Source organism: Carcharodon carcharias, chromosome 3 (assembly GCF_017639515.1).
Source record: "Carcharodon carcharias isolate sCarCar2 chromosome 3, sCarCar2.pri, whole genome shotgun sequence".
Classification (NCBI taxonomy): domain Eukaryota; kingdom Metazoa; phylum Chordata; class Chondrichthyes; order Lamniformes; family Lamnidae; genus Carcharodon; species Carcharodon carcharias.
This window is the reverse complement of record NC_054469.1, coordinates 10,059,090-10,082,926: the sequence shown is the minus strand read 5'-3', so window position 1 is coordinate 10,082,926 and position 23,837 is coordinate 10,059,090. Positions and strand designations below refer to the sequence as shown.

General features: G+C 44.7%; 1 protein-coding gene across 2 annotated transcripts; it reads left to right on the top strand.

The window, feature by feature from the left end:
* Positions 1–2,166: 2,166 nt before the first annotated feature.
* Positions 2,167–12,378, top strand: slc52a2 (solute carrier family 52 member 2). Of its 2 annotated transcripts, none has more exons than XM_041183157.1 (5): positions 2,167–2,330; positions 6,869–7,017; positions 8,712–9,516; positions 10,148–10,271; positions 11,455–12,378. In XM_041183157.1, exons 2-5 carry the CDS (start codon positions 6,888–6,890, stop codon positions 11,665–11,667), a joined length of 1,272 nt encoding a protein of 423 aa, XP_041039091.1. In that variant the 5' UTR covers positions 2,167–2,330; positions 6,869–6,887; the 3' UTR covers positions 11,668–12,378. The 2 variants fall into 2 exon arrangements, with proteins under 2 accessions (XP_041039091.1, XP_041039092.1); XM_041183158.1 differs by lacking the exon at positions 2,167–2,330 and adding an exon at positions 5,919–6,369.
* Positions 12,379–23,837: the final 11,459 nt, after the last annotated feature.

Sequence of the window (23,837 nt, the reverse complement as noted above, 5' to 3'; positions counted from 1 at the left end):
GGCAGCAGATGCACTGTAGCATCTCACCAAGGCTCCTTCAAAATCACCTTCCAAACTCGTGACCCCTACCATTCGGAAGGACAAGGGCAGCAGATACATGGGAACTCCACCACCTGAGATTTCCTCTCCAAGCCACTCACCATCCTGACTTAAAGCCGTATCGCTGTCCCTTCACTGTCGCAGGGTCAAAATCTTGCAACTCCCTTCCGAGCAGCACTGTGGGTGTACCTACCAGATGGACTGCGGTGGCTCAAGAAGGCAACTCATACCTACCTTCTCAAGGGCAATTAGGGATGGGCAATGAATGCTGATCTTGCCAACGACATCCACATCTCATGATAGAATAAAAAAATGTCTATTCAGGTGGATGCAAAATATCTCCTGGCACTATTTGGAATTGAGCAGAGCCTCCTTTAATGAATTAAAATAGAATGGATTAACTGATTATTTATATCCTTTTCTCTTTGTGTCTGCAAAATGATGGCTCTGTCTTCCTACATAAAAAATGCGATTACACCTTAAAATGAGTCATTAATGATGAAGCAAAGACTTGCATTTAGATAGAACCTTTTCATGATCTCAGGAAGTCCCATGGCATTTAACAGTTAATGAAGTACTTTTGAAGAGGAATCACTGATGTAAAGTAGAAGCTGCAGGAGCCAATTTACACAAAGGAAGGTCTTAAAAGCAGTAAAAGAACGATGAAACAATCTGTTTTAGGGATGTTGGTTGAGGTATGATGTTAGCTACTGTGCTTCGGAGAAATTCTCTGCTCTTCTTTGAAATTTTGCCATGCAACTTTTTATGTCTACCTGAGAGGGAAGGAGGACAACTCGGTTCAACGACTCATCTGAGAGATGGTACCTCCAACAGCACAGCACTGCCCTAGAATGGCCCCTCTAACAGTGCATCACACCCTCAGTATTGCCCCTCTGACAGTGTAGTGCTTCCTCAGCACAGCCCCTCTCACAGTGTTATACTCTCACAGAACCGACCCTCCAACAGTACGACACTCCCTCAGTACTGACCCTCTAACATTACAGCTGCTATGACACTGCAGCATTACCTCAGTCCAGACCAGCCAATAGTGCGGTGCTCCCTCAATCCTGACCTTCTGACAGTACAGCCGCTATGACACTGCAGCATTACCTCAGCGCTGATGTGCTAGTAGTGCAGTGCTCCCTTGGTACTGACCCTCTGACAGTGCAGCACTCTCTCAGTACTGACCTTCTGAAAGTGCATCGCTCCCTCAGTCCGACCCTCTGACAGTACAGTGCTCCCTCAGTACTGACTCTCTGACAGTGCAGCACTCCCTCAGTACTGACCCTCCAACAGTGCAGCATTCTCTCAGTACTGACCCTCTGACAGTACAGATCTCCCTCAGTGCTTACTCTCTGACAGTACAGATCTCCCTCAGTACTCACCCTCTGAGAGTACAGATCTCCCTCAGTACTCACCCTCTGACAGTGCAGCTCTCCCTCAGTACTGACCCTCTGACAGTACAGCTCTCCCTCAGTACTGACCCTCTGACAGTATAGCTCTCCCTCAGTACTGACCCTCTGACAGTACAGCACTCCCTCAGTACTGCACTAGAAGTGGATCATAAGCTCCTCTCTGGAAGGCGACTTCCTGAACCCATGATGTGTTGAGATAAAACACGAGTTATCTTAGCTATTGAAATACACATAATAAGGTACTATAAATATATTAGTACAAGTTCTCATGTGATAAACCAGGTGGGCTGAAAAGCCTGCTTCCCACCTGTGCTGCCTGTGCTTCCTTTCTGCAGTTTGCTGATTGTCATTTCAGGTTGTAAAATGCTGTGAGACATTTTCTCTTATGAAATTTTTATTACTAACCCTGTTCATGACCAAATTCCTACAGCTGCATCTTTTTTTTTCTGAACAGGAGCGACAGTCACTGCTGTTTCTACATGTCAACATGCTTCAGAGTGATGGGTGTGTGGAGGGAAATGAAATCTTTTGTACTTTTTGCTGTGATTCCTTCTCCCCAACTTCCCTGAAACTTCCTGTCGGCAGCATTAAAATATTGGATCATCCCTTTAAGAGGAAGGTGACCCTTTAAAGCAAGGCCCACCACGATTGGATGGTGTAAGTACATAAACAATAAAAGAAGCCCAATCCCTATGCTTCTTGTTGTGGAGTCCTGTGTGTTTGTGTTCACGTATAAAGGAATGTGGGTCTTTCCCAGGTTTCCCCCTTGCCTCTTGTTAGGGAACAGCTGTTGAATGAGAAGACATTTTTGGACAAGATAGCTGTTGCAAGTAGTTGTTGAGCACTGACCTGGACAAGTACAGCACAGCTGTGCAGGTAAGAAGAGTAAAGTACTCACAAAAGTTGTCTCCTTTGGGTCTAAAGGGGCTGGCTCACTAGTGAAGCTGCAGTTGATCTGCTGGCTGCCTTCATTAGGCATGACCTTTGATGAGGGCATAACCATCAAACCAGGGCTGGGCTGGGCTGTTGAAGGGTGCTGTCAGGAAGCACTTTGTTTGTCAGGAAGCACTTGTTTCCCACAAGAGGTAATGGAGAGCTGGAACTCCCTTCCCCAGGAAGCTGTTGAGCAAAGGTTGAAGGGGTGTTGATGGTGGTGATACCTGCTAAAAGGAGGTGCTACTGGTGACATTAAGAGTGAGCAAGTGGCAAATGACCCTAGTGGGGGTAGGGACAGTGTGTGGGGTGGGGGGGGAGTGGTGGGGGGGGGGGGGGGGCGGGGGAAGGATCAAAATAGGCTAAAAAGTGATAATAACACAATGAATGGAAATACATTTTAAAAATAAATATATATAAATATTGAAAAAAGGGTTTCCCACCTATTTCTGTTATTTTAAAAAATTATTTCCATTCGTTGTTTTATCCCCACCTTTTTAGCCTATTTTATTTTTTTTTCTCCCACACTGTCCCCTCCCCCCACCCCACTAGGGCAATCTGTCACTTGCTCATCCTGCTTTCTACTCTTAATGTCCCCATTAGCACCTCCTTTAGCCAGTATCACCACCCCTTTGACCTTTTGTTTATGATACTTTTCGTAATCTCTCCTTTGCCTCCACCTATCACTGGCCTTCTATCCAGCTTCACCAATCCCATCCCCCTTAAACAGTATATATTTCACCACATTTCTACTTCCTTTAGTTCTGAAGAAGAGTCATACGGACTCGAAACGTTAACTATGGGTCAAGAAGAGTTGACTTTACCAATGATGCTTACACATCCTGACATTATTTTTTTAAAACAGGTCTCTGGGTTTATAGCCTTAAATGTTTCTGTCTCCTAAGGCTATGTGTCATTATGGATGCAAGCAAGTTTAATGTTGGGAAGTTTATTTTCATGGGTTGATGATTGTGTAATCTGGACAGAGGAGTGGGGATGTAAACTCTGGAATTGTTTAGCAATCAATTAGATGCTGTTGTGGGGAGTATGTTGGATTCATTCTGGGTGAACAAGCTGAATAGTGTCACTCCATAGAACCATAGAAAAGTTACAGCACAGAAAGAGGCCATTCAGACCATTGTCTGTACTGGTTTAAAAAATAGAGAAAAAAAGCTTTTTTTAAAAAAAAGATTCCTTTGCGGGATGTGGGCGTCACTGGCTGGGCCAGCATTTGGTTCCTATCCCTAGTTGCCCTTGAGAAGGTGGTGATGAGCTGCTTTCTTGAACTGCTGCAGTCCATGTGGTGTAGGTACACCCACAGTGCAGTTAGGGAGGGAGTTCTGGGATTTTGACCCAGCGACAGTGAAGGAACGGTAATATATTTCCAAGTCAGGATGGTGAGTGACTTGGAGGGGAACTTCCAGGTGATAGCGGTTCATTTTATCTCCACTTTCCAGCCCCTCGTCCATAGCTTTGCAGGTCACAGCACTTCAGGTGCAGATCCAGGTACCTTTTTTAAATGAGTTCAGCATTTCAGCTTCAACCACTAATTCAGGCAGTGAAGTCCAGACACTCATCACCCACTGGGGGTGAGAGTTTTTTCTCATGTCCCCTCTAATCCTTCTACCAATCACCTTAAACCTATTCCCCCTGGTAATTGACCCCCTCAGCCAGGGGAAACAGGTCTTTCCTGTCTACCCTATCTAGGCCCCTCCATAATTTTGTACACCTCAATTAGGTCACCCCTGAGCCTCTCTTCTACGGAAAACAACCCCAGCCTATCCAATCGCTCCTCATGGCTGCAGCTTTCAAGCCCTGGCAGCATTCTTGTAAATCTGCTCTGTACTCTCTCCAGGGCATTGTCCTTCCTGTAATGTGGTGAGCAGAGCTGTGCACGAAATTCCAGCTCCTTACTCCTTTTGTAATAACTTCCAGAAAGGAAAGACTCGCACTTATATAGCACCTTTTTCTACCTCGTGCAGTCCCAATGCTCTTTACGCAGCCTGGGAAGTACCTTTTTTTTTGAAGTAATTATTGCAAAGTTCTCTTGATTTAGGAACTTCTTTTAGATTAGAAAATTACACATGTGGCTCACTAGTTAAGAAAGGTGAGAGAGGGGAAACTAGGGAATTATAGAGCAGTCAGCCTAATGCTGGTTGTTGAAACTTCACCAGAGTCTAAAGTTGAGGGTGACTGAAACACCTCAAATATTCGGCTCAGGAAGGACCAGCATGAATTTGCAAAGGGTGGATCGTACCAGATGAACTTGATAGACAGGGGAATGTCTCTAGATGTCATTTATAAGGGCTTGAAGAAGGCATTTGATAAAATCCCTCAAAACTGAATCTTGTGGAATTATTTCCCTGGTTAGGAAATTGAGTGAGTGGCAGGAGATCGGAGTAAGATTAGGGACTGGTAATCTAATTGGCAGGATGTGACTACTGCAATGCCACAGGGATCTATGTTGGGCCACCAACTTTAACCGTATGTTTAGCGATTTGGATGACCGAAAGCCACATCTAAGTTTGCTGATGAAAGATAAGTGATATTAAGTTGTGTATCATAAACTCAAAGTGCTATTAATAGATTGGGTAAAACTGTGGCAGGTGGATTTTTAATATAGGCAAATGTAAGGTCCCAAAGAAGAATAAGAACAGGCTACTTTTTAAAATGATGACGAGAAACGGTGGAGGTCCAAACAGACTTGGGGCTCCATGTACCTGGATGGCTAAAATGTCATAGAACCGTGGAACACTACGGCACAGAAAACAGGCCATTCGGCCCTTCTAGTCTGTGCTGAAATATTCTGTTGGTCCCATTGACCTGCACCTAGTCCATAACCCTCCAGATCTCTCCCATTCATGTATCTATCTAATTTATTCTTAAAGCTTAAGAGTGAGCCCACATTTACCACGTCAGCTGGTAGCTCGTTCCACACTCAGCACTCTCTGAGTGAAGAAGTTCCCCCTAATGATCCCCCTAAACCTTTCCCCTTTCACCCTAAAGCCATGTCCTCTCGTGTTTACCTCTCCTAATCTAAGTGGAAAGAGCCTACTCGCATTTACTCTGTCTATACCCCTCATAATTTTGTAAACTTCTATCATATCTCCCCTCATTCTTCTACGCTCCAAGGAATAAAGTCCTAACCTGTTTAATCTTTCCCTGTAACTCAACTCCTGAAGACCCGGCAACATCCTAGTAAATCTTCTCTGCACTCTCTCAATCTTACTGATATCCTTCCTGTAGTTAGGCAACCAGAATGGCACACAATACTCCAAAGTTGGCCTCACCAATGTCTTATACAACCTCACCATAACATCCCAACTCCTATACTCAGTACTTTGATTTATGAAGGCCAGTATGCCAAAAGCTTTCTTTACAGCCCTGTCTACCTGTGACGCCACTTTCAGGGAATTATGTATCTGAACTTCCAGATCCCTTTGTTCCTCCGCACTCCTCAGTGCCCTACCATTTACTGTGTATGTCCTACCTTAGTTTGTCCTTCCAAAATATAACACCTCACACTTTTCCGAATTAAATTCCATCTGCCATTTTCTGGCCCATTTTTCCAGTTGGTCATGAAGAACTAGAATACAAGGGAATAGAAGTCACGTTAAAGCATCACAAAGCCCTGGTTAGACCACACCTGGAGTGTCATAGAAAAGCTAGGGCACAGAAGGGAGGCCACTTGGCCCATCGTGTCTGTGCTAGAGTACTGTGATCAGTTCTGAGCACCGCACCTTAGAGATACGTTAACCTTTTGGGGGATAGGTTTACTAGAATGAAAGCTGGGCCCCCTAGGGTTAAATTGAGGAGAGATTTCACAAAATAGAATTGTATTCCCTGGAACTTGGAACATTAAGGGGTGATTTGATCAAACTTTCCAGGATATTAATGGAACAAAAGGATAGGTTTCTAAACTATATTTCTGCGGCTTGGAAATCTAGGACTATGGACACAATCCAACCTTGCAGGAGTGAAGGTAGGTGATGCTCCTACACTGAATGGTAGAAGTTTGAACACTTCCACAAATGGCAGTTGATCAGTTATTAATTTCAAATCCTGAGGTTGATGGTGTTTTGTTAGCTGGGGCATAATGGAGATGGGACAAAGTATTTGGAGTTAGGTCATAGATCAGCCACAATCTTATCGAATGGTGCAACAGGCTTGGGGGCTGAATGGCCTCCTCCTGTTCCTATGTTGCAAATTTGAATGTCTTTTTTTATCATAAAGTGGGTGCCATGTATCCTTGGTCCTCCAGAGGCTGCTGTTGTCATTTTGAAATATTTTAATCGAGGTTGATAGTTCTTTTTCTTGTTTGAGTTCTTTTGAATGGGCTGGGCAGGGCTGGGAGGGTAGGCTGGTGGGAGGGAGGGAGGGTGGGTGGGCAATGTTGGTCTATGATTGGGACCAAACCCAGCTCCTGTCTTGCGACAATACTTGAGTTATCAACATTAACAATACTTGTTACTGTTTTCAAGGACCACCCTGCCACATACAATGTCCACGCCAGGTTTGAGAAACACTCTCTTCATCCACCTACTGGTGGCCATGTTTGGGATGGGGTCTTGGGTCGCAGTGAACTCCTTGTGGGTGGAGCTTCCAGTGGTGACAAAGACCCTTCCTGAAGGTGAGTGCCAGAAAGTGAACAGTGATTTGTACTTCTCTTATCTAACATCCTTGATGACTCAAAGAGAGATCAGCCAGTTGTTAAATTAGATGTATGGACTTGAAATGTTCCAGGTTTGATTTCCCTGGTTTGCTATGAATTAGCTGATCTTAGCTTGGGCAGTATAACTGTGTGGATAGAAGTACACTCATCCACCATGCCTCTGCAGTTGAATAACTTATCGTTGTGCTCTGCTGTCTTGTCTTGTGTACTACCTAGCCTTGCATGTGAGAACTTGCCATATTAGAAAGACTGGAAGGAATTGTAACCCAGCCAAGAGCCAATGCTTTTAATTTAGGTGGGGTGCAGGGAAGGAATCTGTAAACAGGCGTATGTTAACATTCCTGTGTCAGTGCCAATGCAGCTATCTGGTCTGGCTTTGTTCTTAATCTGACTCCCTAAGATGTCAGTTGTGTCTCAGTGGACATCAACTCCTGAGCAGTTCATGTCCCACTCAGTCTACAGTGGCATTCCAGTGCTGTACTGTGGAGGTGCCGTCTTTCAGTAGAGACATTAAACTGAGGTTCTGTCTGCTGCCTTACATGAATGTCAAAGATTCCATTGCACTACTGCAAAGAAAACTGAGGAATTTCTCCCTACTGTCCCGATCAATGTTTATTCCTCCTTTTTTATATAAAAAAAAATCAGATTACCTGGCCATTTATCACATTGCTGTTTGTAGGATCTTGCCATGAACAATTTGGCTGCTGCCCCTCCTACATCATAACAGTGCTACACATCAACAGTACTTGATTGGCCTTGAAGTGCTTTGGGGTGACCTGAGGTGCAATTAAAGTTCCTAAACTGAGATTCTGTTAGGTCTTGTCCTTCTGATAATCTTTTAAATCTTTTAAATCTTGTCCTTCTGATATAGCACAGTGTTAAATGAGTTGCTGATGACCGGGCAATTAGCTTAGTTGTCCACCTCTAACTACCTGTAAATTTCCTATTTATTCATTCGCGGGATGTGAGCATCGCTGGCTAGGCCAGTATTTATTGCCCATCCCTAATTGTCCTTGTTCAAAGGGTATCTTTAAGAGTCAGCTACATTACTGTGGGTCTGGAGTCACATGTAGGCCAGACCAAGAGAGGACAGCACATATCCTTCCCTAAAGTACATTAGTGAACCAGATGAGTTTTTATGACAATTGACAATGGTTTCATGGTGATCATTAGACTTTTAATTGCAGATATTTACTGAATTCAAATTCCATCATTTGCTGTGGTGTGAGTCTCCAGAGCATTACCCTGGGTCTCTGGATTACCAGTCCAGTAACAATACCACTATTCCACTACCTTCTCAAGTCCAATGAGGTGTTGTATAGAGGTGCTGCCCAGATCCTGTACCTGACTGTCTGTCTGGCTTAGTAAGTTCTCCTTGTATCTCGGCTGTTGTTAGTCCAGCTCCCTTATCTTGGTCTCATACAGCACTGAAGGAGGTCATTCAGCTCATTGAGCCTGAGCTGTTTATTTAGTCACATGTTGAAGTGCCAGTTCTTTAGGCTGATTGGTTGAGATTTAAATTGGCAGAAAGACCTGAAGTAATCCTGGGATAATGTTTCCTTGTGGAGTGGAATGGAATGGGGCTGGGGGATTGTTTCAGACTTCTAACAATGAATGCTAATCTACCTTTTTAAATTTTCCCTATTCCCTAGGGTGGAATCTGCCAGCCTATTTGACAGTGCTGATCGCCTTTTCAAATGTTGGCCCTTTATCTGTCACCCTCGTTCACAAGTTCTCCCCAGGCCTGCTGAACGAGCGTTATGTTATCTACTCCATCCAAACACTGGGTGTGATCGCCTCAGTTGCCTTGGCCCTCTCCTGGGATCAGACTGGGCCAGTTGGTGGGGAGCAGCACAGCATTGCATTCTTGACCCTTGCTTTTGCCCTGGCCTTCGTCTGCTGCACCTCCAATGTCACCTTCCTGCCTTTCATGTTCAGCCTCCCACCCAAGTACATCAGGACCTTCTTTGTAGGCCAGGGCCTCAGTGCCCTCTTCCCATGCGTGGCGGCGCTGGCACAGGGGGTGGGCCAGCTGGAGTGCCGCAACAGCTCGGACGCCAATGGCTCCCACTCCCTCCAGCCACACTACCTTGAGGAGAACTTCACAGCTAGCACCTTCTTCTGTCTTCTGGTGGGGCTCATGATTGTTTCCCTTTTGTCCTTCGCTGGACTGACCCGAAAAGGCAACAGCAAGCAACGTGAACCTGGCAGTGGCAAGGAATCGCGCCATCTGACCACTGAGAGTGAGCAGGCCCCCAAACCACCGTTTTGCACGACGCGTATCATCTACCTGCTGATCTTGCTGGCCGTCTCCAATGCCCTGACCAATGGGGTGCTGCCGTCAATACAGACATACTCCTGCCTGCCCTATGGGAGCACCACCTTTCATCTGGCAGTAGTGCTCGGGAATCTCGCAAATCCACTGGCTTGCTTCATTGCTATGTTTGCGCTCTGGAGGTGAGATCACTTTTTTTTAGTTACTATTGTATCTGCTTCCACCACCACTTCAGGCAGTGCGTTTCAGATCATGATATTCTGCATTTATTTAATATTATAATTCTCCTCATAACCTTGGGTTCTTTTGCCAATTATCTTATAGCTGTGTCCTCAGTTATTAATCCTTCAACCAGTGGAAACAATTTCTTATTTACCCTATCGCAGCCCTTCATGATTTTGAAAACCAACCAAATCTTCATTTCTCCTAAAGAGAACAACCCTGGCAATTCCAGTCTCTCCACATCCACAGTCTCTCATTCCTGGTATCTTTTCTGGTAAATATCAGCAACCATTATCCAATCTAATGTTTTCATTTCTTCCTCTGCAGCTGAGCATCTGTAATTAATCTCTTCCCCCTACCCACCCCCACCTTTGTGGAGCATTACACTAGCTGGGCTGAGTGGCCTGTTTCTAGTATGGTGTAACCAAGTTTTTTGCACTAAGCAGTTGCTCTCTGATTCTGTTCAATCTCCTCCTTTCATTGGGCTGTGTGCAGTCATCTGTTGCTTCACTTGGTCTGTGTTGTGACTGCAGAATCTCTGCTTCTTTATGTTCAACGATCCTTTCTTTGTTTTTGTTTTATTTTATACAGATCAAGTGTTGGACTGGGTGTCCTGGCCTTGCTAGGGTTGCTGTTTGGAGTCTATATTTTGACAATGGCAGCGTTCAGTCCGTGTCCCCCACTTCTGGGAAAGCCTGTGGGAATTGCTTTGATGGTAAGTACAGTGCAGAGAACAGACTATACTCTGGACCCCTGTTAATGTCATTGCTTAAACCACTTGTACATCTTTCATCTGGTATTGCATACATTTTACTGGAATGGGCCATTTGATGCACTGTGTCCAGACTGATGTTTATGCTCCATGCAAGCCTCCTTCTGTCCCTCTTTAATGTATCAACATATCATCGTTCTATTCCTTTTTCCTTTTATTCATTTAAGGGGAACCTCAACAAATGCATCTATGGCTATTTACCTCAGCAATGAACATAAGAACTAGAAGCAGGAGTAGGCAATTCAGCCCCTCGAGCCTGCCCTGCCATTCAATACGATCATAGCTGATCTCATTTCAGCCTCAGCTCCAATTTCCCGCCCTCTCCCCATAACCTTTCACCCCGTTACTAATTAAAAATCTGTCTATCTCCTCCTTAAATTTATTCAGTGTCCCGGCATCCACTGCACTCTGAGGTAGTGAATTCCACAGATTCACGACCCTTTGAGAAAAGTAAATTCTCCTCATCTCTGATTTAAATTTACCACCCCTTAGCCTAAAACTATGGCCTCTCGTTCTAGAATGCCCCACAAGGGGAAACATCTGCTCCACGTTTACTTTGTCTATCCCCTTTGGCATCTTATATACCTCAATTAGATCTCCTCTTATCCTTCTGAACTCTAGCGAGTTTAGGCCTAATCTGCTCAATCTCTCCTTGTGTGTTTCACAGTATGGGGAGCTTCTCCTGATTCACTATTGGCTTTATTGGTGACTGTCTTGTGCTTATGGCCCTGAGTTCTGATCTGCCTGCAAATAAAAGCATTTTATCGACATCTGTGATCTGCCTCTCTGGAATCCTATCCCAATAAACCAGTTAATTGAACAACATTATACAAATGCAAATCCTTTCAGGACATCCCAAAGTGCTTTACAGCTAATGAAATGCTTTAGAAGTATAGTCACTGTTTTAATGTAGAAAATATGGCAGCCAATTTGCATTGGATCCCGCAACCAGCAATGCTGTAATTGGCCAAAAAATTTGTTTGTCATGTTGGTGTTGAGGGATAAATATTCTCCAGGGAGGTGAGATTGGTGGGACATGTTATTTATTGTAGTTGGTGCTACCTGTTGACTTGTGTCCATGGCACTGCCTCATTTTCCATTTAGTGCAGTCCTCTCTCTCTTGCAGGTGGTCGCGTGGATGCTGTTCACTGGGTTGTTCTCCTACGTGAAGGTGGTGATTGGCAGCATCCTCCATGAAGCAGGTCATTTGGCCCTGGTCTGGTGTGGAGCAGCCATCCAGGTGGGCTCACTGATAGGCGCCTTGGTCATGTTCCCACTGGTTAGTGTCTACCAACTCTTCACATCTGGACAGGCATGTGTGGATACCTGTGGGCAGTGACTGGCAGAGAAACATTGGATCAAACTGAATTGAGAGGGCATTTGCAAATCGCAGCAAAGACCAATTACGCTGGCAGTGGAGCCTTGAGCACGTTCTCCTTGGCAGTGAATAACCTGAGGGTTAAACATTTATTTCTATCGTTCTCTATTTGGCCTGGATTCTCCACCAATCACTCCATAATTTTCCCATTTAAATTTCGTTTGCCACCTCTCTGCCCTCTGTCCTTCACAGTCTGGCGTGTCCAGCGCTACTTTTTTTATTTCAACCCTCTCCCCAATCCACCTGTTAGTTAGCAGCCACTTGAAGATTGGCATTGGCTCAGAGCATTGAGACAGGAAGGATTGGGGCACACAGGCTCTTTAAATTGTAAGCCCACTTAAAAGGGAACTTGGGGATGGTATGTGATGTGGTCACTCTGATTTTTCCACTTTTAAATGCAAATGATGATTTAACAGAGAGAAGTTATCTTATTGAGCCGTTTATGCTGCTGGAGGTAGGTGTTTGATTCCGAGAAACATGGGGGAGAAAGTGGGGCTCAACAGCAAAATATTCCCGTAGGCCAACAATGGACTGCGTGCTGCATTAAAATGTCTGATTTGAGGCATTCTTTTGCCTGAGGTTAGCAGCTCCTCAACCAGTTGTGCAGGGGTTCCTGCTCCTGCTCACATATGTGAGCTCCCCTTTCTTACACAACCACCCCCCCCCCCCGCCCCCAGCCATTCCACCCACGTGCAGACTTGGGGTGAGGGCAGAGTTGGGCTCCTTGTAATGCACAACACAGTTCATTAATCGCATTACACTTGGAAGCAGGGGCACCTGTACCTGAGAGGTGAGAATCCATCTCTTCATCAGAGGGAAGGAGTGTGTGGAGTAAGGGATGGAAGAAAAGCAATAACCTGGAGGCAACAATTTCTCCTTTTCTCTTCCTGAGGGCATTATTTTAAAAAATAAATAAATTTATTTCTCTATTAAAATGCCACCTTTTTTTTGGTTCTGCTACTTTATTACAAAGTCTTTCAAAGTTTTAAGCCTTCAGGAGGTGGCAAAACCTGCCTGGGTTCTTGATTCTGAAGATAACCTTTGGCTCCTGTCCCCCTACTTGTGCAGGTCAGAGGATGGAGCAATGCTTGGCTGTAATGCCACCTACTGTTGGATAGCCAAAGGCTGACCTTTTGGGGTCAATTACTCAGGTGACTGCAGGAACAGCACCAACAACTTGTATTGATGTAGCACTCTTTAATGTAAGAACAATCCATGGTGGTGCGCAGGAGCAGTGTAAACAAAATATGGCTCGTAAGATGATACTCAGGAAGATGACCAAAAGCTTGGTTGAAGGGTTTGAAGTGGCATCTTAAAGGAAGAAAGCCGGGAACATTAGGGAAGGAATTCCGGACCTGAGGGCCTTGGCAATTGAAGGCATAGCCACCCATGGTGGAACATTGTGCTTGCACAAGCACAGGAGAGAGAGCACATCCTGAGAGGGTCACAGTCAGAGTGGGTATTCGAAATTTGGTGCAAAGCAGGAATTCAGTGCATAGGGGACGAGGTGCTCTTTGCATTTTTTCCTTGCTATCCAACTTCTTAAATCTTCAGAGCCTCTTGCAGCAGGAGAGGCTACAAGGGAAAGGAATCACTGGTAAGTAGTGGGTAAGGTATTTACAATTTAAACGCTTATATTTTAAGGTCTTTTTGTGGTTTGTAGTTTGTATATTCTACAGTAACGAGGATCAGGAAAGAAGGGCCCTAGTGTTAATGACTTAGAAGGTTTAATTTAAAGGGGTAAGTCATGGCAGGAGCACTCAAAGCTGTGGTGTGCTCCTCGTGCTCCATGTGGGAAGCCGGGGACATTTCCAGTGCCCAGGACCAGCATGTGTGCAGGAAGTGTGTCCAGCTGCAGCTCCTGGAAGCTCAGGTTTCAGAACTGGAATGGTGGCTGGGGACACTGTGGAGCATATGAGAGCATCGTGGATAGCACGTTTAGAGAGGTGGTCACACCGCAGATGAAGGGACTTGAAGATGGGAATAGGTGATCACCAGGCAGTCCAAGAGAAACAGGCAGGTAGTTCAGGAGTCCCTTGGGGTCCCGCTCGCAAATCGGTATTCCGTTTTGGAGGCTGATAAGGGTGCTGATCCTCTATGGAGTGCGGACAGAGCCAAGCTTCTGGCACCACAAGGTCTGTACAGGAGGGGAGGAAGAGCAATAGTAATAGGGGATCCTAGAATCAGGGGAACAGATAGGCACTACTGTGGCCGTCAACATGACTCCAGGATGGTGTGTTGCCTCCCTGGTGCCAGGGTCTGGGATGTCACTGAACAGCTGCAGGGTATCCTGAAGGGGGAGGATGATAAAGCAGAGGTCATGGTACATGTTGGTATCAATGACATAAGTAGAAAGAGGGATGAGGTCTTACAGCAAGAATTCAGGGAGTTAGGCAGTAGACTAAAAAGCAAGACCTCACAGGATTACTCCCAGTGCCACATGCTAGCGAGCTCAGAAACAGGAGAATAGCGCAGATGAATACGAGGCTTAAGAGTTGATGCAGGAGGGAGGGTTTTAGATTCCTGGATCACTGGGACTGTTTCTGGGGAAGGTGGGACCTGTACAAGTGGGACAGTCTACATCTGAACCAGAGCAGGACTAACATCCTTGTGGGCGGGTTTGCGGGAGGAATTTAAACAGGGGGAGGGGACACAGAATGTTAGCAGAATAGGGATACATCATAATACAGTAAAATAATCAAGTCAGAGGGAGTACAGCTGCATTAAGCTTCAAGGGAGTAAGGCAAGGCTGGATGGCCTGTACTTCAATGCCAGGAGTATTACAGGTAAAACGGACGAGTTAAGGATGAGGATTGACACGTGGAATTGTGATATAGTAGCCATCACTGAGACGTGGTTGAGAGAAGGGCAGGATTGGCAGCTCAACATTCTGGGATATAGAATCTTCAGGGGAGGGGGTAAAAGAGGAGGTGGTGTTGCATTATTAGTTAAGGAGTCAGTTACTGCAGTAAGGAGAGATGATATCTTGGAGGGGACATCGAATGAAGCTTTGTGGTAGAGCTTAGGAATTAAAAAGGGGCAGCCACATTGTTAGGTGTTTATTATAGACCCCCAGATAGCAGGAAATTGAGGAGCAAATATATGCACAATTTGTGGAGGTGTGTAAAACAATAACAATAGGGTAATCATATTAGGTGATTTCAACTTTCCCAACATTAATCGGAATAGACATAGTGTTAAAGGCTTGGATGGAGTGGATTTCTTGAAATGTGTACAGGAGAACTTTTTGGGTCAATATTTAGAGGGTCCAACAAGGGACGGTGCAGTGCTGGACCTAATTCTGGGGAATGAAGCCGGACAAGTGACTGAGGTGGTGGTGGAGGAGCATTTTAGCGATAGCGACCACAACATGGTACAGTTTGTTTGTTATGGACAAAGAAATCGATAAGTTGCAAAAAAATGTTTTGGATTGAGGGAGTGGATTTTAGTAAAATAAGGCACGATCTGTCCAAGGTAGACTGGGAACAGTTACTAGTGGGGAAATCTACAGAGGAGCAGTGGGGGGTGTTCAAAAAGGAAATGGGGAGCGGACAGGCTCAACATGTTCCCTCTAGGGTGATAGGAAGGAGTAAAAAGCCCAGAGAATCATGGATGAGCAGAGATATTCAGGTTACGATGAGAAGGAAAAGAGAGGCTTTTAGCAGGTACAAGGGGAGCAAATCAGCAGAGGCATTAGTGGAGTACAGACAGTGCAGGATTGAGCTTAAGAAAGCAATTAGGAGAGCAAAGAGGGAATATGAGAAAGCTCTGGCTGGTAAAAGTAGGGAAAATCCCAAGATATTCTAGAAGTATATCAATGGGAAGAGGATAACCAGGGAAAGAGTAGGGCCCATAAGGGACCAAGGGGGCAATCTATGGGTGGAGCCAGAGGACATCGCGAGTGCTGAATGAATACTTCACATCTGTCTTCACCCAAGAGAATGAAGGTATGGAACTTGGGGAGAGAGACTGTGAGGTTCTTGAGCAAATTGTTATAGGGAGTGACAAGGTATTAGAGGTGTTGGCAGGCTTTTAAGTGGACAAATCTCCAGGTCCAGATGATTTGTGTCCCAGACTGTTGAGGGAGGCAAAGGAGGAGATCGCAGGGGCTCTGGCCCAAATTTTTAATTCCTCTCTGGACTCTGGGGAGGTGCCAGAGGACTGGAGAACAGCTAATGTGGTTTCGCTATTTAAGAAAGGTTGTAGAGATAAGCCAGGGAACTACAAGCCAGTGAGTCTCACGTCAGTGGTAGGGAAACTATTGGAGAAAGTTCTGAAGGCGAGAATCTATTTCCACTTGGAGAGGCAAGGTTTGATCAGGGATAGTCAGCATGGCTTTGTCATAGGGAGGTCATGCCTAACAAATTTGATTGAATTTTTTGAGGAGGTGACCAGGTGTGTAGATGAGGGTAGTGCAGTTGATGTTTATATGGATTTCAGCAAAGCCTTTGACAAGGTCCCACATGGGAGACTTATAAAGAAGGCAAATGCACATGGGATACAGGGTAATTTGATAAGGTGGATTCAAAATTGGCTTAGTTGTAGGAGACAGAGGGTGATGACAGAAGGATGCTTTAGTGACTGGGAGCCAGTGTCCAATGGCATGCCACAGGGATCTTTGCTGGGCCCCCTATTATTTGACAAATTTATAAATGACATAGATGACTAACTGGGGGTTAGGATTAGTGAGTTTGTGGATGACGCAAAGATTGGCTGGGTGGTTAACAGTGAGGTTGAGTGTCTTGGGCTACAGGAAGATATAGATGGGATGGTCAAATGGGCAGATAAGTGGCAGATGGAATTTAACCCTGAAAAGTGTGAGGTGATACACTTTGGAAGGAGTAATTTGACAAGGAAATATTCAATGAGTGGTATGACACTAGGAAGTTCTGAGGAACAAAGGGACCATGGTGTGTGTGTCCATAGACCTCGGAAGGCAGAGCGACATATTAGTGGGTTGGTGAAAAGGGCATATATTTCCTTTATCAATCGAGGCATAGATTACAAAAGTAGGGAGGTCATGTTGGAGTTGTATAGAACCTTGGTGAGGCCACAGCTGGAGTACTGTGTGCAGTTCTGTTCGCCACATTATAGGAAGGATGTGATTACACTGGAGGGGGTGCAGAGGAGATTCACCAGGATGTTGCCTGGGATGAAACATTTATGAAGAGAAGTTGGATAGACTTAGGTTGTTTTAGTTGGAGCAGAGAAGACTGAGGGGCGACCTGATCAAGGTGTAGAAGATTATGAGGGACATGGACAGGGTGGATAGGGAGCAGCTGTTCCTCCGTAGTTGAAGGGTCAGTCACGGGACATAAATTCAAGGTGAGGGGCAGGAGGTTTAAGGTGGATGTGAGGAAAACTTTTTTACCCAGGAGGGTGGTGATGGTCTGGAATGCGCTGCCTGGGAGGGTGGTGGAGGCGGGTTGCCTCACATCCTTTTTAAAAAAAAAAAATACCTGGATGAGCACTTGGCACGTCATAACATTCAAGGCTATGGGCCAAGTGCTGGTAAATGGGATTAGGTGGGTAGGTCAGGTGTTTCTCACGTGTTGGTGCAGACTCAATGGGCCGAAGGGCCTCTTCTGCACTGTGTGATTCTGTGATAACTATTTACAACTACTTATCTATGATATCTTTCTGGGACTTGGGGAGATTCTGGGTCTTTTCATGTTTTCTTCAGAGACTGTGGTCATTGTCCCCAAGTGTAAATATCTTGCACCTTCTTAGTAAAACAATCCGAGCCCTCCTTTTATCTCTAACAAGCAAAGTACTCAGGCTTGCTTTCAAGCAAACTCCAGAACAGGTCACATGACCTTCACTTACCCTACATTTTAAAGCTACAGTCCCAAAATATAATCATACAAACCAAAAGATACTGTCCTAAAACATAGTAATCTTAGAAACCTCACAATTGTAACACAGCATCTTCCAACCTATGACCTCTACCATCTAGAAGAGCAAGAGAAGATGTACATGACAACACCCCCTACAAGCTCCCCTCCAAGCCACACCCCATCCTGACTTGGAACTTCATCACCGATCCTTCAATTTCACTGGGCTAAAATCCTGGAACTCCCTCCCTAACAGCATGGTGGGTGTACTCTCATCACAGGGACTGCAGCGGTTCAAGAAGGCAGCTCACCATCGCCTTCTTGGGGGCAATTAGGGATGGGCGATCAATGCTGGATTCGCTAGCAACAGTCATCCCGAGAGCAAATTTTAAAAAAAATTAAATGTTTTAAAGTGGGCCAAATGGCCGCCCTCATCTGTAATGATTTTCTGAAACTTGCTCTCTCCACAGCCCACATTCAGCTTGGACTACAGATCATTTAATCTCCTGAGGAAAAATTCTTCCAGCATTGAAACGATCCCAAAAAAAAAATCAAAAACAGGAGGTGGCCATTCAGCCCCTTTAAATTTGATTGACCATTCAGTTAGATTATGGCTGATCTACAACTCAGCCCCAACTTTCTTCTGTTTCATCTCACTTGATGCCTCAAGTCTAATAGTCACTGCCTATTCAGCAGGGTAAGGGTTACTCATTACAAATGTACAGAGTGATTGCTTATTTATGGTGAGGGTTAATCCATATATAACTACCGTCAAAACAAAAACAGAATTACCTGGGAAAACTCAGCAGTTTTTCCAGGTAATTCTGTTTTTGTTTTGGATTTCCAGCATCCGCAGTTTTTTTTTTGTTTTTATAACTACAGTCGCTTGGTTCAGGGTAAGGGTTACTCGCTAACTCTACACGGTTACTGTTTATTCATCAGGCTAAGGATTACTGCCTGTGTTAACTGTACAGAGTCACCAGGTCTGTTACTGTGTTTCTTTGTTCAGCTCTAACTCTGTTTTTCTGTCTCTCTCTCTTTCTCATTGCATCTTATTCTCTCAATCTGTTCAGTCACTTTGTTTCTCGCTCCAGCTTTGCGTCTCACACTTATTCTCACCCTCAATTTGTGCATGTTTCTTTTTCTCCCTATTTATACCTTTTCGCTTTGTTTGCAGTTTTCTCTCTCTCTCTCCAGCTCTGCCTCTTCCAGTCTCTTTCTCTCCTGCTTGAATTGTTCGCATGTTCCTTTCTCCAGTTTTCTCTCTCTCTCTCCCTCTCTCTTTCTCTGTCTCTCATATGTGCTTCCCTCTTTGGATTTCTGTTGCCTTGTATCCAGTATCTTTTTTCTCTGTCAAGTGCTGTGAATAGTCATTCCATAGAGCTAATAAAATTGTTCTTTTGTTTCTCTTTCTATCCATCTTTCTTCCCCATTTCTTTATTTCTGTCCCCACCTTCCTCTCTTTCATTCTGTTTGCACATTCTTTGCTCTTATTTCCTTATCTCTTTTTTTTAAGTTGCCAATTTCTTTCTCGAACTTGCCGTCATTACCTTAAGGATAGAATTCCTGTAGACTTCGAACCAGCCCTTCCAGTTCGTACATTGTAACAACAAACTTCCAATGATAGCCCAGCTAAAATCTGATCAAAATACCAGACATTGGCTGTCTGCATGGATTGCAGACTCGCGACTGTTGAACTCAGCTTGCTAAAACACATTGGTGACCTTTCCCCCAATCATTTCCTTGCATAAGTACGTGATGTGCCCTGGTTTGTCTCGCTGCACAGATGAGCAAGAACTTGCATTTATATAGCACCTATAATGTAGTAAAACAGCACATGTTATTTCAAAATTTGACATTGAGTCAAAGAGATATGTTAGGACACTTGGTTAAAGAGATAAGATTTAAGAAGGAAAGAGAGCTGGGGAGTTTTAGGGAGGTGTTGCAGAACCTGGAGTGTGTAGGCACAGCTGCCAATGGTAGGATGATGGGTGGCTGGTGGGAGGAGGTTGGGGTGTCAGAATGGAGGAATGCTGAGTTCTCGGAGAGTTGGCGGGGGCTTCAGGAGGGAGGGTTGAGGCCATGGATGGATTTGAGCACAAATTTTAATTTTGGCTCCTGGTCCGGCAATGCCTCAATGTAGATCAGCAAGTGCAAGGGTGATGGGCAAATGGGACTTGGTGAAAATTAGAAGAGGGAAGCAGAGTTCTGGATGAGCTTGAGTTTATGGAGGGTGGAAACAGGGAACCAGGCTGGAGAGCATTGGAATGGTAAAGTCTGAAAGCACAAACAGCATAGATGAGAGTTTCAGCAGCAAGTGAGCTGAGATAGGAGTGGAGACAGGTGATCAGGGTGTAAGTCTCGGTGATGGAGGAGATATAGGGTTGGAAATTCAACCCAGGATGAAATAGAACAGCGAGGTGGCAGACAATCTGGTTTCTAACCTGGGAGAGTGGCCAGAAAGGGGCTGAAATTGATGGCAAAATTACGGAGATTTTCGGGGGGCGGATGTGGCTCTGGGTCTTCACGATGTTTATTTGCAGGAAATTTCTGCTGCTGCCTGGGTGGATGTTGGATAAGCAGCCTGACAACACAATAGGGGTCAGTTGGATGAAATGGTTTGTAATGCACAGGGCCTTGCAGTTGAGTCCCTGTTGTACTGACTGACTTGCCTGCCTAATCTTATCCTTGGCTCTTTACTGAGGTATGGTTTCCACTAATCACACACCAAACCTGCACCCAGTCAGTGTCAGTGGGGTTTTCAGCTGATTGGTGCCAACTTTGCCTGATTTTGCCTTTCAGACGCACCACAGGTGGACAGCAATCTGGTGCCAGGACCTCAGCTGATTTCCCCTCTCCAAAATCTGAGGCCCTTCCTTCCATGTCAGCTGCAATCAGTTAACTGAAGAGGGGAAGGAATGAGATTAACCAGCAACTCTAGATGCTGAAATGGGCTACACTTTAGGATCTTTCTGAGTGTATTAATTAAGATCATTGCTGGATCAAAACCCAGGAACTCGCTATCTGACAGCACCTTGTGGACCGCAGCAGTCCAAGGGATGAGCAATAAATTCCGACATTGTCAAAGATGACCACATCCTGAGAATTATTAATAAAGAAAAGCCAAAGGGCCCTTCTTCGCACATAATTGTCTTTTGAGAGGTTTGACCTTTGCCCCTCCCATACGCTCCACTGAAGCAATTGATTTCCATTAAATTTCAGAGGGCGTTGCTGAGTTTAATAAGTCTCTAATGTTTCAACGGAACTACCACAAACCCTATCTCAGTGGAACCTGGAGTCACGCGAGGTTATGTCATTGCACGAACGCTCTCCATTTTCCTAGCTGCGATACTGCACCTCACCTCAGCTAATTACCCACAGGCGTGAGATAATCCGGCCAATATGGATACCACATTCGGAGTTGGTCAAAATGAATAAAGGGCGACCTCCTCCCCCTCCCCAAAAGAGGTCTTTAAAATTAGGAAGGGGGTTTCCTGTGAAGTGGGTAGACATGGGGAAGATGATTCCACTTGTGGGAGCCCAAAACTTGGCAGACAAGATGGGGTGAATGGCCTCTTTCCGCATCTTAACTTTTCGATGGTTCTATGGTTTTAACCTATGCTGCCTTCAATCTAAAACCACTCCAACCTCAGTCATGGAGCTACAGTGTGCAGATGATGCTTGTATGTGCGCTCATGCAGAAACTGAGCTCCACGCCATTGTCAACGCCCTCTCCGAAGCTTATGAGAAAATGAGCATTTCACTTAACAGCCGGAAAACTAAGGTCCTCTTCCAATCAGTTCCTACAGCAAAATGCCTCCTCAGTCGATTAAGATCAATGAGGAGATCCTGGAAAATGTGGATCATTTTCTGTATCTTGGGTGCCTCCTCTCGACAATGACAGACACAGATTTCATCTTTTTGATCACTTTACTGGGTTCTGTGGCTTGGTGTCAGTTTCTGTTTGATAAGCTCCTGTGAAGTGCTGTTAGGATCTTTTACTACATTAAAAGTGCCACATAAATGAATGTTGTTGTGTTCTTGGAGTCAAGAAATCTCTAACTGAAGAGATTAAATGACTTCGTAAGTTACAAAATAGGTTAAGCCAATACATATCAATCTTTAACTTAGAGTGTATGGTGTTTTCTCAGTGGAATACTGTAACTGGAGTAGAGTCATTACAGAATAGACAGAGGCCATTCGGTCCATCGAGGCTATGTTGGCTCTCCGTACAGCAGCCCAATCAATCCCATCCGCCTGCTCTATCATCAGTCGTTCTGCAAGTTTATTTCCCTCAAATGGCTAATTTCCTTCCAAAATCATTCATCGTCTCTACTTTCACCCGTCTTGCAGGCAGCAACTTCCATTACCACTCAATGTGTAAAGAAGTTGCTTCCTCATATCCCTCTGTATCTTTTGCCCAAAATGTCAAATTTATGGTAGGTTTGAAGTTGATGCAGAACTGTGAGGTGAAAGAACATTAAGACAGTAATATTCCCTCCTGATATAGAGGGTCCCACAGAACAGTAAATTTAGCTCCTCCTTGGTCCTTTGCCAATTACGCTCAATCTGTGTCCTTTGGTTACTAATCCACCTGCAGGTGAGAAAGAGGCTCAGAGTACATCAGAGAGGAACGTATGCCTCCCTTTATAAATCATTGCTTAGGCCTCATCTGGAATATTGTGTTCAATTCACAGCATTTAGGAAGGGTGGGCCGATTGGCCTAATTTCTGCTCCTATGTCTTATGGGTGTCAAGGCCTTGGAGAGGGTATAGAAAAGATTTATTCGAATGGTAGCAAGGACTTCAGTTATGTGAAGAGACTGGAGAAGCTGGGATGTTCTTTGAAAAGCAGAGAAGGTTAAGAGATTTGATAGTGGTGTTTAAAATCATGAAAGGTTTTAATCGAGTAAAGGAGAAACTCTTTCCAGTGGTTGGAGGTAAACAGAGGACACAGAATTAAGGTGATTGGCAAAAGAAATATGTTTTACGTGAATTGTTGTGATCTGGAATGTACTGCCGGAAAAGATAGTGGTTTTCCAAAGAAAAATGGGTAAAAACTTGAAAGGAAAATTTTTTTACAGGGCCATGGGGAAAGAGCAGGGAAGTGAGATTACTTTGATAGCTCGAGCAAAGAGTTAGCACAGACATCACAGGATTGTTATGGTGCAGGAGACCATTTGGCCCATTGTGTCTGTACCGGCTCTCCGAATGAGCAACTCACCTCGTTCCATTTCGCCACCTTCTCCCCGTAACCCTGCACATTCTTCCTTTTCAGATAACAACCTAATTCCATTTTGAATGCTTCAGTTGAACCTGCCTCCACCACACACTCAGGCAATGCATTCCAGACCCTAAACACTTGCTGTGTTTATATCACTATTGCTTAATTTACTAATCACTTTAAATCCATGCCCCCTCGTTCTTGATCCTTTCATGAGGGGAACAGTTTCTCCCTATCTACTCTGTCCAGACCCCCCATGATTTTGACACCTTTATCGAAGCTCCTCTCAGCCTTCTTGTCTCTAAGGAAAACAGTCCCAATTACTCCAATTCCAATTTATCTTCACAACTGAAGTTCCTCATCCCAGGAACCGTTCTCATGAATCTTTTCTGCACTTTTTCCGTAATGCCTTCACATCCTTCCCAAAGTGCGGTGCCCAGAACTGGACACAATACTCCAGCTGAGGTCTAACTAGTGTTTTATACAAGTTCAACATAACCTCCTTGCACTTGTACTCTATGCCCTTATTTATAAAGCCCAGGATACTGTTTGCTTTACTAACTGCTCTCTCAACCTGTCCTGCCACCTTCAATGACTAATTCACATTTAAGCTCAGGTCCCTCTGCTCTTGCACCCTCTTTAGAGTTGTATCCTTTATTTTATATTATCTTTCCATGTTCTTCCTACCAAAGTGAATCATTTCTCTGCATTGAACTTCATCTGCCACCTGTCCACCCATTCCACCAACTTGTCTATGTCCTTTTGAAGTTCTACACTATCCACCTCACAGTTCACAATGCTTCAAAGTTTTGTATCATCCGCAGACTTTGAAATTGTGCCCTGGACACCGAGGTCTAGGTCATTAGATAGCAAGGGTCCATGATAGAGCTAATGGCTCCCTCTGTGCTGTCTTTGATAACAAGGCAACATTCATGAATTTCTTCCTTCTAATTGTAAAGTTTGTTGATATTTTTATTCTCTCTGCTGTAATTCGATTCAAGATCAGCGACACTCCCCCATGTGACCTCTCATCCGCCCTAACATAAGAAGGGTGTGCCCATTATGTACCAATTC

What these genes read in the sequence shown, in the direction of transcription:
- slc52a2 (XM_041183157.1), top strand. Translation starts at nt 6,888, where the DNA reads ATGTCCACGCCAGGTTTGAGAAACACTCTCTTCATCCACCTACTGGTG. An exon ending in GCTATGTTTGCGCTCTGGAG is followed by an intron (nt 9,517 to 10,147) that starts GTGAGATCACTT and finishes TATTTTATACAG; the next exon opens with ATCAAGTGTTGGACTGGGTG. An exon ending in CTGTGGGAATTGCTTTGATG is followed by an intron (nt 10,272 to 11,454) that starts GTAAGTACAGTG and finishes TCTCTCTTGCAG; the next exon opens with GTGGTCGCGTGGATGCTGTT.